At 51.6% G+C, this 14,766-nt stretch overlaps 2 protein-coding genes across 2 annotated transcripts; both read right to left on the reverse strand.

The window, feature by feature from the left end:
* Positions 1–444: 444 nt before the first annotated feature.
* Positions 445–2,979, reverse strand: LOC109751563 (uncharacterized). Its single transcript, XM_020310447.4, has 3 exons — positions 2,402–2,979; positions 1,012–2,277; positions 445–901 (listed from the first exon to the last, which is right to left on the reverse strand). The coding sequence occupies exons 1-3, from the start codon at positions 2,788–2,790 to the stop codon at positions 823–825; spliced, it is 1,734 nt and encodes a 577-aa protein (XP_020166036.1). The 5' UTR covers positions 2,791–2,979; the 3' UTR covers positions 445–822.
* Positions 2,980–8,934: 5,955 nt separating this feature from the next.
* Positions 8,935–12,075, reverse strand: LOC109751559 (BTB/POZ domain-containing protein At5g03250-like). Its single transcript, XM_020310440.4, has 4 exons — positions 11,885–12,075; positions 11,307–11,376; positions 9,765–11,000; positions 8,935–9,688 (listed from the first exon to the last, which is right to left on the reverse strand). The coding sequence occupies exons 1-4, from the start codon at positions 11,956–11,958 to the stop codon at positions 9,116–9,118; spliced, it is 1,953 nt and encodes a 650-aa protein (XP_020166029.1). The 5' UTR covers positions 11,959–12,075; the 3' UTR covers positions 8,935–9,115.
* Between the last annotated feature and the right edge of the window lie 2,691 nt (positions 12,076–14,766).

Consider the following 14,766-nt stretch of genomic DNA (forward strand, 5'->3'; position numbering starts at 1 on the left):
AAATTTCCCTATGACATGGTGCCAGAACACGGCCAAAACCAAGATTGGGAAGTGGAAGCGGCGAACAAATTAGGGTTGAATTACGCCGGGTTATTTTTAGTACATATGGAGCTAGGGCTTCAAAATGCGGTGGAGGCGATGCCCACGCCTCGAGCTCATGCCAAGGGTGGCGGGTGGAGGTTGTGCCCCCCCTCTCCAGTTGAGCTTCTCACCCAGTGGCTCCTCTGACTTGAAAACTAGCGTCCTATTTTTATTTTCTTTCTTTTTGGATTCAAAAATTTTATATCCCGAAAAGTCCAAAAACAACAACTGACTCTACGCACTAGATTAATATGCTAGTCCAATAACAATCAACGAAATTATGCCACTCATGCATAAATTGTGAATATAGCATGAATACTTAAAAAATTATAGATATATTTGAGGCATATCAGTAGCTGAATGTTGCCCTCATCACTGACACGGTCAGTGATGAGTGATCAATAGTAATTTAATTTGTAGTAGTGTGCATAGTTCGTTGCAAGCCGGACATTATAAAACAAGCACGGCGATTGCTAGCTCAAAGACATGGTTGACTCTACCCTAATTACAAATCGAAAGTGGCAAGAATATTATTGTCACCAATCCACACCGACAAGTGGAGAATCAACCAAACAAAGCTGTACAACCTAATTAATCAAGGTTCTTTTCCTGACTAGATTTCCATTGTTCGCTCGAGGAAACATTTTTTGGATGAAGGCTTGAGGAAATTAACATGGCCGAGATGAACTCATGTGGTAGTTGGTAGTAAGAAGCGTCCCTCCATAGCCAACCAGACCGTTATTAGCGCTTGCACTTGTTGCAGTAATGGTTTTGCGCGGACAACTCGGATGCGCATCGGTAGCAGAAGCTGTATCCACACCTACAATCGGCCGGAGAAAACAAGCCGGGGATGAGCTCAAATCATGCATGCATGCATGATGAGATCGTAATTTACAATAAGGAGAACGTAGGATGATGGATTTGTCGTACCTGCATTTGATGTAGTTGCACCCTTCCGATTTCTCCACGAACATCTGGCACTCGGGGCACCGCTGCCAGCCCTCCTTGCCGACGAGACGCCGGAGCAAGAGGTCCTCCCGGCCGCGCTCCTCCGGCCCGAGCTTCTGGAACTCGTCGCACCCGAAGCCGCCGTGCCACGGCACGGCGCACCGGGCGCAGAAAAGCCGGTGGCAGTGCGGGCACTCCGCCTCGGCGATCGCCGCCTCGCTGTCGGCGAGCAGGAGCGCCGAGCATTCCCGGTACGGGCAGTACATCCTCTTGGCGCCTACCGCGAGCTCGCACAGCAGCAAGCCCCACTTGTCGAGGAGGTCCGTGGGGATGATGCCGTGGCAGCTCTCCGGCTCGACGGCACCGTCCTCACAGCCTGGGTGCGGGCATCCGATGCGAGCGACCTTGTCGTCAAGCTTGGCGGCGATGTACTGGGCGACGCAGCCCGAGCAGAAGGCGTGGGCGCACGAGTTGACGCTGAACTTGAGGGTGCCGGGCACCAGCTCCATGCAGATGGCGCAGTCGAAGAGCTCCCCGCCAACGTCGACCGGCAAATCTCCATTGCCCTTGGGGAGGAGGTCGGTGTCGGTGGGGTGATGCCGCGGAAGCTTTCCGGCTTGGCAGCGGCGTCCTCGCAGTTGACGAGAAACACAGCTCGAGCAGAAGTCGTGGGCGCACGAGGTGAAGCTGGGCCGTATACATGCACATGGCGCCACATGCATGCACTTGGCGCAGTAGAAGCGCTTACCGTTGCCGTCCGCCCGTGAATCTCCATTGCCCTCGCCATCGCTGTTCAACAAGGGGTCGCGGCAGGCGTCGTCCTCGCAGTCGGGGCATTCGACGGGAAGAGCGATGTCCTGGCGCTGCTTCACAGCGACGTACTTGGCGACACAGCTCGAGCAGAAGGCGTGGTCGTCGCACGAGTCGAAGCGGGATTTGAGGATGATGGGCGCCGCCTCCATGCACATGGGGCAGTAGAAGAGCTCGCCGCGGCCGTCGTGGTGGCCGTCCACCAGCGAATCCCCATTGGTATCGGCGATCAACATGGGGTCGTGCGGCTGGGGTCGGGGCATCGGACTCGATCCACGTTCTCGCCTAGTTTCGCTTGAGTCGACGCTGACTTTGAGGATGTCGGGCACCGTATCCATGCCCATGGTGGTATGTTCGTTGCCATCAACCGGCGGATCTCCCTCGCCGTCGGTGATGAACATGCCGTCGATTCGCGGTGATACTAGGAACGTTTCAGGCCTGAGTGAGTAGAGTGGGCAAATTTTGAGCTCGTTTCTGCTAGACAATACAGATACACCCCCACGCCGCGCGCGGTGGTAGAATTAATTAAGCAGGCGCGAGCGAGAAAGTAAAGAGAACTCACCTCACCACGAACACGACGACCACCGTTGCCACGGCGAGGACCCAGCAGCACCATGCCTTGGCTCGCCAGCTCAAGCCCGTTTCAGCGGCAGGCGGGGCTAGCGCTGGAGGTGCGGGCGCGTGCGTGTCCGCCGGGACTGCTGTTGTCTTTGACGTCGGCACTGCGCCCAGGCCCAGCTCAATAGGGCCGACGGCGACCGTCTTGGTCAGCTTGGCTTCCCCGTCGGTGACGCTCCTCCGGTAGCAGTAGCACACCTCTGGCTCTGGCGCCAAGAAGGCCTCGCTGCCGTTCTTGGCCATGAGGCCTTCCGCCGGCTGCCCCTCGGCCAAGAGGACGAATAGGAGGAGAAAAGCCGCGGCGGAGGAGGGCACGATCCCGGCCAACGGCATCGCGCTTCTTCGAATCCACCGTCGCTGTGCGAGTGCGATTCGTCCGGTCAAGGTCTTTCAGCTGTAGCCCCCCGCTCCGCGTACGGCTCAAGCATATCATCCGCGTACGACTCGCCGCCACGGCATCACCGTCGAAATTTCAGCTCGATTTCGTCCTCAAATCAGCCGGCCGTCTCCGTCGCCGTTGCGTGGCCTGTTTCCCTTCCTCTTTTGCACTTCTTTAATCTAGAGTTAACTGGAATGTTTTGATCCAAACCGGCGACGTTGGGGGGAGCCCGTAGCCGTAGGTGTAGTAAGTATTTTTTGCGTCATGGGGACAGAAGATGGGTCAAACGTGAGGTATTTCGGTACGTCAGGAAGACATACGTGCGCTGCTACCATCGTACTATATCTACGTTTTTTTTTCTTCGAATAATCGTATATGTCTACGTTGTTGCTAAATGCTTTCGCGGCTATGCGTGGCCGATAGAGGAAGAACACGGCTGGAAGCTGAGCTTAGCTTGGACCGTACGCGAAAAGGACTGACTAGCAAAGGATATACAACAGCTACACGTACCTCCACGGAAACGCACACGATACTTCTTTCGCTTTTCCTCGAAACTTCAATCTTCTGCACCCGGTTTTTGCTCAGTGACTGTCGCTCGGGGCCCACCCATTCTGAAAAATACACACTTCTTACAACCGGAGACGACCATGTTATATGATATACAGATACTTAAATATATGATTTTTCTGAGCCTCAATAGCGATCAATTAATCGCTGATTACCCCTAAAAAAGTTAATCAAAGTCCATCAGGGTTCAAGTCCCAGTGCTCGCATTTTTTCGATGATGCGCGTTTAATGGAAGGAGACGTTCCCGTCGACTATGAGGCGCCTACAGTTGCTTCATAAATCTTAAGATGATATGCCGGCTCATTCATAGGGTGAGTGTATGCGCGTATATATAAGCGCTTGCGTCTGTACCGTGTTAAAAAAAAGTTAATCGATAATTTTTTTCAGCCCATTGCAAAATCAAAAAAGCAAAAAAAAAATCATCTTAAAAGAAAATTGACTAGCAGGGCATCATGGAATGAAAAGATGCCAGTTAAGTAACAACTGCCGTAGGGTCTAATTTCCATGACCTAACCACGCCCGCGTCGCTCCTTCAGCGACACGAGCGGAATCCCAGCCCGCCGCTATCGTCGCCCCTTTCCCGCGCCTCCTCCCCCCTCCTCACCACTGGAGGATGCCGACGGGCTAAGCCCTCCCGGCGGACAGCGGCGACGGAGAGCTCCCTCGCGCGCCCGCGAGCTCTTCTTGGTGGGGGAGGCTCTTCCTCCCGATCTGCGTGCCGCATCTCCCCCAAAGGAGGGAGACGGCATCGTGGATGATGTTGGAGACGGGGTCAAGGAGGCCAAGGCAGAAGCCACCGGTGGCGAGGGAGCAGGCGAGGCCCGGCATGGTCGCGCATGGTAGTCGGTCGAACGCCTCCTCGTAGAAGCGGGCGATGAGGCTGTGGACGACCTATTGCGAGTCTTCTTGGGGCGCATCGCCGGCACTGCAGCATCTGCTGTTTAGGCACGAGATCAGGCCCCTCTGAGAGCCGCCAGAAGTGGATCGGGACGTCATCAGCTAATCTCGATCGAGACCAGGCACGAAGACACGGCGGGACTGGTCCTCTTTTGTGCCGGCGGAAGGCGTTGGTTTCGACGAGATTGATTTGTTATAGTGATCGATCAATCCTCGAAATAGGCTTTCGCCTCGCTATATAGATATAGCAACCACCCGATACATTTGTGAGTCTAATGCTAGGGTAAATAGCTTTAGGAAGGAACAGGACGATGAAGAAAACGATGATGACCCGCAACCGCTGCGCCCTCCAGAGAATAGCCACCACTGGGCCCGGCGTTTCTTGGGCCAGCCCTACTGGGCTCGTGGCGTGCTGGGCGTGAGGAGGAGTCTGAGCAGAACACATTCATTCTTCGATCTCTATCCCCCGTAGGACCAGGCAGCGGCAGCGGCGGCGGCGATTGTACTCGCAGACGGCAAGCCCGAATCCCCGAAACAAACCAGAGAGCGAGAGGATTTGGACATCCCTCATCTGCGAAGGAGATGGCGGGTGTCTCCGAGGAGGAGCAATCTGAGCTCTTCAACGTGGTAAACGAGATCATGTCCCTGCACAGGGAGCGCAGGGACCTGCTGGCTGCCCTCACCCCCGGGGTCTCCGTCTGGAAGCGGCGAGGGCCAGGAGAAGAGACCCTAGTCCGGAGGCTCGCCGGAACGGATCACACGGCGCCCGTCCAGGTCCAGGCCGAGGAGATGGAGGCGGAATCGGCCTCCACAGCGGAACAGCTCGGGAGGTACTTCGATTCTATCGTGCAGGACACGGGGGACCTGAGTCACCGGATGCTGTCCATGGCGCACGCTGTGGTCAAACCCGATAATGGTGCCGCCCTCTCCTCGTACATGGCCGATGAGCTCGTTAACTCGACGTCCGCATTAATGCACGCCTGCAAGGAGCTGTACGATGACACCACCGACGGTAATGAGCAGGCGGCAGCAGAGGAACACATTCTTGGATCTCTGCGACAAGTTCCTGAGCGAGCCCTTGAGTTACGAGAACGAGTTGGCGTTAGCGGTTACCAGGGAGGAGGTGGAGGAGTACGAGCAGGAGGTGGAGAAAAAGAAGAAAATGGCGGAGGAGCTGCGTCTGCAGAGCATGGCGTATCGGAAGCAATGGGAGTAGAGGCAGAAGCAGAGGGATAGGTACGAGAAGTTGAAGGAGATGGGAAACGTGAAGGAGTACGAGTTGAGGTGGGCGAAGGCGAAGGCGAAGGAGAAGGAGGAGAAGAAGAAGAGGGAGAAGGACCAGGAGGAGGAGAACAAGAAGGAGGAGGCCACAATGGAGTATCTCAAGACGGGGATGGAGGCGACCGGGGAATTATTCGCGGATTATCGGTTCGGTTGGGAAACCGGATGGGGCAGCAAGAGTGTAAGATGCGGCGACTTCCGAGACATAAGTAAGCAAAACGTGCATCTTGACTCTCTGCTTGTCTAGAAATTCTAGCATATCACTTAAATTTGTGCTTTCTATAACTTGCTTTTCTTTCTTGAGTCAAGTGCATATGAGTTTCAGTTTTTACAACTTCCTTACAGTTCAAATGATAAGTAGTTTCAGTCTGCTGTCATCCTACTTTTTGGTTCAACAAGTCTTGAAGGTCTTACAGTGTTGTCTGAACTTTCATATACAGTTCAAATGTTCACGAATTACATTGTGTAGGCAGTTGTAATTTGGTCGAATTCTAAGTGCAAAGTGATCCTTTTATGTCTGAAGTTTTCTATTAGTTTAGAGAAACATCAGTTATAGGCTTATAGCATTTAGGACTTGTATTGTAGCTTGGTATTCATTAGTGCTTGTATATGGATTACTCTGCTTCGTAAGCTATTTTTATTGTCTAGTTGTACATGATTTAGAGTGTTGAGTAAATGTGCTTTCCGTGGTATTATTCTCAACACATCACACGTAACATTTGTCAGGGCATTTATCTTTTTTGCTTAATGGTTCAGGCTAGAGTTTATTTGAGTGTATATGTTCACAAGGATGACTTGACGTTTAGCTTTTTTTTTTTTTACAGTGATCACTTCTATAATTCATGGTTCAGGGTAGTACTGTTTTTCTACTTGTACTTCTGCCTTAAACTTGGGACGCATATATACATGTTATTGGTTGTAAATTTCGAATCAAATTGTAGCTGATCACTAGCTTCCTTTATCCCTGTATAAGTAAAAGGAATATATTTGCTTAATTTGGTTGCTCATACATTCTCAAAAAAAAAAAAGGTTGTTCATATTAGATTTCTGACAGACTTGGCTTTACTTTTTGCTGAAGCGACATTGAGCCCTATGCACTTTACGGTCTACACACCCAATACCATCCCATCCTCTTGTGGTGTCACTGGGAGCACCTTGCAGATCTACTCCATCAGAATTCTTGAACTAAAAAGAGGATTGAACTGGCCACTCAAACTGTACGGAGTGGTTGCTGCTCGAGACACGGTGGATCGCAACCGTAACATTGTCTTCTCTCGGTCAAGTCGTTACTCTCAAGAACTCAATGAAGATGTATGTACTGTATACAATTTTCTCATCGTTTTCCATTGTTTCTTCTTCGTGCTTTTGTAGTCTATTGCAATTAAGTAAGCATTTTTCGCCAAACCATCGCAATTAAAGTGTTAATGATATGATGCTTGCAGGGCTCTTCTTTATGTTTGACTGGTCCATCTCGTGCAATTGTCGCTCTGGGCCCTGTTGACTTTGAAATTGAACTGAAAATAGAAGAGGGAGAGGAGTCCCAAGACAAAGAATTGATCACTCTTAGCAAGCGGTATGACGGTACAGGTACCTCTCTCATGTTCGAGAACAGTTTGTGTGTAGCGGAGCTAAAACTTAAGCAGCTTTCTGAAGCGGTTCAGGCCACTGTCTTGGGTGTATGCGTTGTTGAAGGGGATTGGCCTTTCGAACATGGATGCCGAGTTGCTTGCACCTTATCTGCTGCTGCAGATGAAGTTGTGGCTGATGCAGATGAAATTGTGTTGCTGGATTGTCGCGGTGATGATGAAGAAGTGCGTGTAGGATCAGATGGTTACCTTCATCTGTCAAGGAGTGTTGTCTCAGTGCAAAAACGAGGAACACTGGTAGTTGTCATACGGACCTACTTGGAGTCTGGTCACGCTGCTCAAGATTCGAAGGTTGAATTCCCTGCCAAGCTTTGCCAAACCAGTGAGAGTGAATGTTCAGTTGGTAACAGCAAGGTAAAGATCGTTGTTGCTTGGTCCCTCCTTGTCAAGGAGAAGCAGGACCTCCTGCTGGATTGCCCAACGGTAGAGCCTTGAAGAATTTGTGTATCATGTAAGGTGTTCGACTCTAGCTTATGCTATCCAACTATTTAACTCTGGGTGGGTTATTGATATATTTGTGTACCGACTATTTAACTCTTAGTGGTTTGTTGAATTATCTGTGTACCCGACTATTTAACTCTTAGTGGTTTGTTAGAATGTTGAAGTCTTTGTATATCGATCTGTTTGCATTTCATGGCCCGACTCAGGTGTTATTCTATCTGTTCTTCCTTTCTTTTCATCACTTTCACATTAGCTTCCAAGAGTAAAGTCTCTCTCTCTCTCTCTCTCTCTCTCTCTTTACTGGATGGGTGCCTGTGGGACATCTAGTATGCTCCTTGGTTCCAACGGGATCATTAAAAAGATGTTCTTTTACTAATGGATGACTGATCTCTTTTGGGCTGTTCGCAAGAAATTAACGGAATCGTCAAGTATTTTCAGCAAGTTGGAGCAGTAAATTTTCTGCAGTAAGGATTGCTGTCAAAAGTTTCCACAGTAGGAGCATCTGATAGAAAATCAGCTTCAGAATATAGCACAATGAAGGAGCATCAAAAACAGGGAGTAGATCATTTTGTACAAGGGGCACAAAATCAACAGCCACTTTGGATGAAGAGCAAGCTTCAACAGAAAATGCAGGGTGAAAGTTAATAGCAGAAGTTTCCATCACTCCCTTTTTAGATTCAGATGGAACATTAGCAGATCTTTTCGGTGTTCGTGAATGCTTTTAACTCTTCGTGCAATTCCTCAACTTGGAACCTGTAAATTTAACAGTGTTCTTCGGAGAACGATATGATTATTTAGGATGAGGAAAATGTATGACAGCTCCTGGGTACCACTACACCCTCATGAACAATACATTAAAAAAAAATAAAAACAAAATAAAAAAATCTGAAACTTTGGAGGCATGATCAAAATTTTGACGTTCTTGCAAAGTTTCTGCCACAAATAACATTCGAGGAGCCCCCACCAAAAAAAACAAAATCACTGCTCAAAAGTGCACATAAACTTTGAACGCTGATGTTATTTCTTTAGGTGAGGTCTCCTCGAATGTTATTTGTGGCTGAAACTTTGCAAGAACATCGAATGTTTGATCATCTTTGGTCCCCCAGAGTTTTAGATTTTTATTTTATTTCACTTTCAATTGTTTACTAATTTACTGTTCATAGAAGGTGTAGGGCACCCAGGTGTTGAAAGTCCTGTCTTGAGGAGAATTATCAAAGCTAGCTGCTCCTATTCTTTCTTCCAGACTGTATCTAGTTCTTGCCAAAATTATGCTAGGAAAACTTGTATATCTGCTTTCACCTAAATCAATACCTGAAGAAATAATCAGCTGTTCAAAAAATGTATATACGCTCTAAAATTCTTATTTCAGCGGGGAAAAAATGGAACCAGTGTGCTAACCTATTCTACAGTCTGAAAACCACATGCGACCGAGCTACATCTTCCAAAACTAACACCCCAAATCCAAGAACCTGCTGCGCTTCTCCTCGCCGGAGCTCGGCAGCTGCCCCTGCTGCCGCGACGACGATGGCCTGCCACCGCCGCTGAGCCCGAGCTTCCGGAACAGCCTACTCAGCGCTCCCTTGGGCTTCCCTAGCCGGTGCATCTCCTGCCGCATGCTGGAGCACTCCCCCTCCAGGTCCACCACCCTCTGCTGGATCCCCGGCACGCTCATCGCCGATGCCGGCTCGCTGCTGCTCCCGGGCGTGTACACCTCGACCTCTTCGTGGTCGTTGTTCTCCGACCCCGTGCCGAAGTCCACCTCGCCGGTCCGGCTCTTCCTCGGGCGGGAGCTCCTTGGGGAGCCCTGGTCGGCGGCGGCGGCGTTGTTGTCGCCGACGAAGAACCAGCTGGCCACCGTGGTGCGCAGCCGCAGCTGCTCAAAGAAGAGCACCTGCACCACCACCCGCAGCGGCAGCCGCTCGTTCTGCGCCGCGTGCGTGCACGCCTCCAGCGACAGCTTCTGGCAGTTCATCAGCCGGCACAGCTGCTCCCGCTCCGACTCCGTCAGCCACGGGTGCGCCTGCCATGACAGAGAGGTATCAAACGCAAGCTCAAGAACAATCATTTGTTCATGGCCGCCACCGGCCATTACCTACCTTGATGAAGATGTCGATGGCGCGGTAGAGGCCGTCGTCGAGGGACCGGGCGTAGTCAGGGACGAGCGCCAGGATTTGCTGGAACTGGGAGCACTTGAGGTTGGCGTCCGTGCCGACCTCGGCGAGGTACCCGTCGACGAGCTTGGCAACGGTGCTGGCCGGCATGAGCTCGCCGGGCGGGGCCTCGTCCGCCGTGATCTCCGGCAAGTGGTCGGCGTACGCCGTCGTGTTGGACAGCAGGAACTGCTCCAGCATGCGCTGCATGCAGTCCACGTCGTAGAGCGTGTCCGTGGAGTAGCTGGTGTTGGGGATCAGGAGGTCCTCCAGCGCCGCCTCCTCCAGCTGCTCGCCGGCCCGCCTCTCCAGCGCGTCACGGCACGCCGCGCCGGCGTGCAGGACCGTCGCCGTGCGGAGCATGCCGAGCAGGAACCTCGTCGTCGTGACGCCCTTCTCGGCGGGGAGCAGCGCCACGATCTCCTCCAGCAGCACCCGCTGCTCGCCGACCACGCCGTCAGACGACGTGGTGTCTGAGGCGCCGCCGCCGCCCACGTCGCGCCGGTTGAGGCCGGAGAGGTGCCGCCTGGCGTAGTGCGCGAGCGAGCCGGCGATGCCCTCGGGGCTCATGCCCCTGGACCGCATCTCGGAGATGAGCCGCTTGTACAGGGGCAGCCGGAGCGACGACGCCTGCCTGTACCACCACCCGGCGCCCGGCGACCGCGGCTTCCCGTAGGTGCTGATCCCGTTCCACATGACGGGCGCCGCGGCCGCGTCGACGCACCTCGCCGTGTAGTTCTCGACCATGGGCCAGCCGAAGAGCGTCGGGTCGGCGCACGCCTTGGCCGCCAGCGACTCGATGCAGCGGGGCGCGAGGAGGAGGTCCTCGGCGAGCTGCCGCACGCCATCGTCGCCGTCGTCGCACGCCTGCAGCGCGCGCACGGCCGCGTCCCAGCTGCCGAGCACGTCGCGGACGAAGAAGGCCTCGGCGTGGGCGGCGAGGTTGCCCTCGCCGGCCATGCCCAGGCGCTCGGCCGCGCAGCGCACCGGGACGACGTTGGCCGCGTTGAGCTCGAATTGGACATCGTAGCAGAACTTGGCCACGAGCCGGAAGGCCGCCGCGCCGCCCGGTAGGTCGTCGAGCTGCACGGTGCAAGGCTTGCCTCCGTCTTGGTCGTCGGAAGAGGTGGTGGACTCGGCGATGAGCTTCTGCAGCGTGCTGCTCCGGTTGATTAAGGGGAACTGGATGGAAATACAGAGGGAAGTTACTTTGCTGCATGCTGTCAGTACAGTAAATATGAAAGAACCAACAATGTACTACAAGTGCAGCAAGCAAATTACTACAGGTAAGTGAGAGAGATGGCCAATTTCAGTAGTGAGTAGAAAAGTTTCCCTTGTTGAGGATCATAATTACTGCATGTAGATGGGTAGAATTTTCAAACTTGGAGCATGATGTGACAATTTGACACTGGTTTCCAGAATCACCGGGACAGAGAAGTTTCTCCTTCAGGTAATATAGGACAGAGATAGAGAGAGCAAAGTACGTACCTTGTGTAGATGGAAGGAAATGTCCCCGACCTCGACGACCACATCGCTCGCAAGCTCGTTCAAGCAAACCCTGCAAAAATGGCAAGGAAGGCACTGTGATGATTTGTAAACCAAGATCAACATAGCAGTACTCTGTAATGCTGCTGTTTTGCGCTGTGTTTCCAATTGCAAAAGTGCAGGAAAGGTATCTACTGAAGGTTATGCACTGTTTCGCTCCTGAATAATCTGCAAGTTTCTCCTGACAAATAATGGCTCTCGAAAATGATCTTCCTCTCATTCGCCACTACCTTGTACGTACGTAGTACAACCTTATTTGCGCGTTACTTTGATTCAGTCAGGTGGCGGACATGGGCAGTTGTTACCGCGAAGGAACAAATTCCTCTCACCAAATTAAGTGCAGCATTGGATTGTAGTTTCTAAAATGAAAAGCGCAGTCCTGCATGCGTAGGAAGACGTGATTCGAAAGAGGCTGATGTCGACATCGGTCGATCGATCAACATAAGTAGAAGTTGGGAGAGAGATGCGGAGGGGAAATCCATCGGCAAGGTGAGGCGGCGAGGAGGAGGAGGAGGAGGTACCAGGAATTAGGGTCCCGGAGCTGGAAGCGGTCGGGCGATTTGGATCCGAGAACCCTCGTCGTAGCCGCCGCCATCAATCAGCCAGTCAGCGGATCACTGTATCATCGATCGCGCGTGGGAAGGGAGGAAGGACCCGGCCGGCCGGGAGACGCCGCGACGAGATTGGAGAAAGGGAAAGGAAAAGGAAAAACCAGGAGAGAAGACGAGACGAACGAACCGAACGGCATGCATGTGCGGGAGGAACCCGTGGAGGTCGCCCCCGCCTGGTCAGCGGGAGCTCCACGCCCGCGCCGACAGGTGGGCCGGCCCGAACGGCCCCGCCTACTTCCGCGCAAACCCACACCCAAGCTGCTTAGACATCTTCCACTTTGACACCTTCGCACAAAGCGTCAATCAGACACAACTCACAAAAACCCATAAGACAAGACAAAAAGGCAAACTGCAATCAAGACAAAGAGTTCGCTTAGCTCGACGCGGCTCCACCGCTGATACACAACTTTCCGGATCTCTAAAGTAGCTTACCGAATGCGAAGTTATTGTCGTTGACAAAATATAGTCGAGACAGTACCCCGAACACGCCATCGAACTTCATATATGGCACCCCCGCTCGACGATGATGTCGGAGGAGGAAAGCATACCCGCTAGCCGCCAATCATGAACCCAACACATGATCCACAGTCTTTCACTTGGCACCGACGCAGACAACGTCATAGTTAGGATTCAGGCACCCCGGGTCGTGGCGCCGCGGTTCTTTATTGACTGTACCATGAGATGACACTATTCAACACTATACGCTCCGTTTATGTTCGGACATCAAACATGCACCCAATAGGCTCCCCAAAACCCAATCGTCTGGACAGTCAGGACTCCATCAAATCTAACCTATATATAGGGGAGAAATATGTTCTTCCAAACTATTCGCCGTGTTATCACTAACACGGGGTCCCAACATAGAAAACCCACTCCACAACTCACCCTTTCCTTTTGCTGCTAAACCTCCCCTTCCCGCTCGGTTTCCCGTCGTAGCGGGACATTTCTTGTGGAGCCCTCTTCTTTAAAACCAAATGATTCCCACCTCATCTTCGCCATGGCGCCTTCTCTCATTCACATCGTATTTCTGCACAGACCGCTAAGGAGGAGTCCTCCCGCCAACCAACCCACGCTACACCCTGATCCCCTCCCCCATTGTTCGTGTTGATCCACCACAGTCATGAAGGGGGCGAGGTGTGCGTCACATGTGACGCCCCCAAGCCAAGAAGGTAGATCCGATGTCTTTTGAGCCATTGTCACATTGTAACATACAGTAGAATGTCATGGATTACCACGGAACAAAAATATGATGTCCATTGTTGGGCACTCAATTGATATGATACCGTCTCTGTTATCAACTCAAAACAACCAACCAATGCATTTACTCCTCTATCCTAACCAAAAAATTGTATGACTTGATAAAAAAATATGAATTGCTCACTCATGCAATTTGCTGCAAAGCCATCTCTAATGAAATGCATTTTGCCATATTTTCTAAAATAGGGAAATCATTCCGCTCAGGCTATCGTAACTGAACAGACTAACCCTATCATGGTTTCGTCACGGCAGATGTCCTAGTGTGATGACTTAGTCATGAGGCCATCGCAACTAGACGGTTAGCTTGTCCGGGTTGATCGGAATCGAGAGACACATATTTACCCAAGTTCGACCCCTCACGATCGAGGTAATAGCCTACGTCCTGCTTATTGTTTATTGCTGGAAGATCAATTACAAGGGAGAGGATTCGCTTGACCTAGCTATTGATTGATTGTAACTTCGTCTTCCTACCTCAGGTACTCGCCTTTATATATAGGTCGAGGCCCTTGGCTTACAAGAGTCCGAGTCATAACATGATATGTGACTTAGTATGCTTCTAACTTGCCTTGTTCTCTAAGAAAGGAAACTCCGGGCGACTTATTCTTCTAGGCCATGAGCCGCCATCTTCAGATGCCAGGCCTTGAGTCGGCCCATTCTGTAAGCCGCCCTGCTGGTCTTGTACCTGGGCACCATGGTCCATCTTGAGTCTTATTCATCAGCCGCCACCTGGATGACCCGGCCCAATATGGCGGGTTATATCGTGTGGTCATATCCCAAACATTAACCCCCAGATTGATTTGAATTTTATTCATGTCAATCTCCGACCTTATTATCTGGCGGCTATCTTCTGGTTAAACGTGTATCCTCTCCAGGACGTAAAATTCCGCTCACATGATCCTAGACTTGTTATTTTTCTTGTCTTCTCATCAATGACATCATCCGCTGGAAATCCAGGAAATCCATGATGACATCACAACAAATCTTGATGCATATCCACTCAACCCGAGAATCGAGGCGTCACTTACCCCAAAAGTTATTGCGCCTCCTCGGTCTCCGCACCTATCATTTTATCTCTTCGGCTCTTCGCCTTATAAATATACGCGGCCCCCCTCTTTTCACTTTTACCTCTCCCCCGTCGCTTCTTCTTCTTCCTCAGGCCCGAGCTCTCTATGGCGCCGCTGCTTCAGTTCATGCGCCGCCGGCCAACCCGCCTAGGAGTGCAGCGCTTCCCAGTCTCCATCGGAGTTCGATTAGGCACCTCCACTGCCCTCTGCAACCGTCATGTACACTATCCTTTTTTCTTCAGATCCGCACTTGTTCCTTTGTAGTTCATCGGAGTTCACCGCTCCTTCATCACCATTGCCAGTCTAGATATATTTTTTGATGAACTTTCTCATAGAAATATAGCGGAGCTAGTGATGGCACCATTTTTGCATCTAGAAAACTCCCCTCAAGAATCCGTAAGTTAGATAACCACTGCTATCAGGGCTTCGTCCTAGGTTTAGCAATTATTTTTCTTTTTTGAACTGTTTGTA

Source organism: Aegilops tauschii, chromosome 2, assembly GCF_002575655.3.
Source record: "Aegilops tauschii subsp. strangulata cultivar AL8/78 chromosome 2, Aet v6.0, whole genome shotgun sequence".
Classification (NCBI taxonomy): Eukaryota; Viridiplantae; Streptophyta; class Magnoliopsida; order Poales; family Poaceae; genus Aegilops; species Aegilops tauschii.

What these genes read in the sequence shown, in the direction of transcription:
- LOC109751563 (XM_020310447.4), bottom strand. Translation starts at nt 2,790, where the DNA reads ATGCCGTTGGCCGGGATCGTGCCCTCCTCCGCCGCGGCTTTTCTCCTC. An exon ending in GTCGTCGTGTTCGTGGTGAG is followed by an intron (nt 2,278 to 2,401) that starts GTGAGTTCTCTT and finishes CTACTCACTCAG; the next exon opens with GCCTGAAACGTTCCTAGTAT. An exon ending in TGCAACTACATCAAATGCAG is followed by an intron (nt 902 to 1,011) that starts GTACGACAAATC and finishes GGCCGATTGTAG; the next exon opens with GTGTGGATACAGCTTCTGCT.
- LOC109751559 (XM_020310440.4), bottom strand. Translation starts at nt 11,958, where the DNA reads ATGGCGGCGGCTACGACGAGGGTTCTCGGATCCAAATCGCCCGACCGC. An exon ending in CTCCGGGACCCTAATTCCTG is followed by an intron (nt 11,377 to 11,884) that starts GTACCTCCTCCT and finishes CCATTTTTGCAG; the next exon opens with GGTTTGCTTGAACGAGCTTG. An exon ending in TTTCCTTCCATCTACACAAG is followed by an intron (nt 11,001 to 11,306) that starts GTACGTACTTTG and finishes ATTTCCATCCAG; the next exon opens with TTCCCCTTAATCAACCGGAG.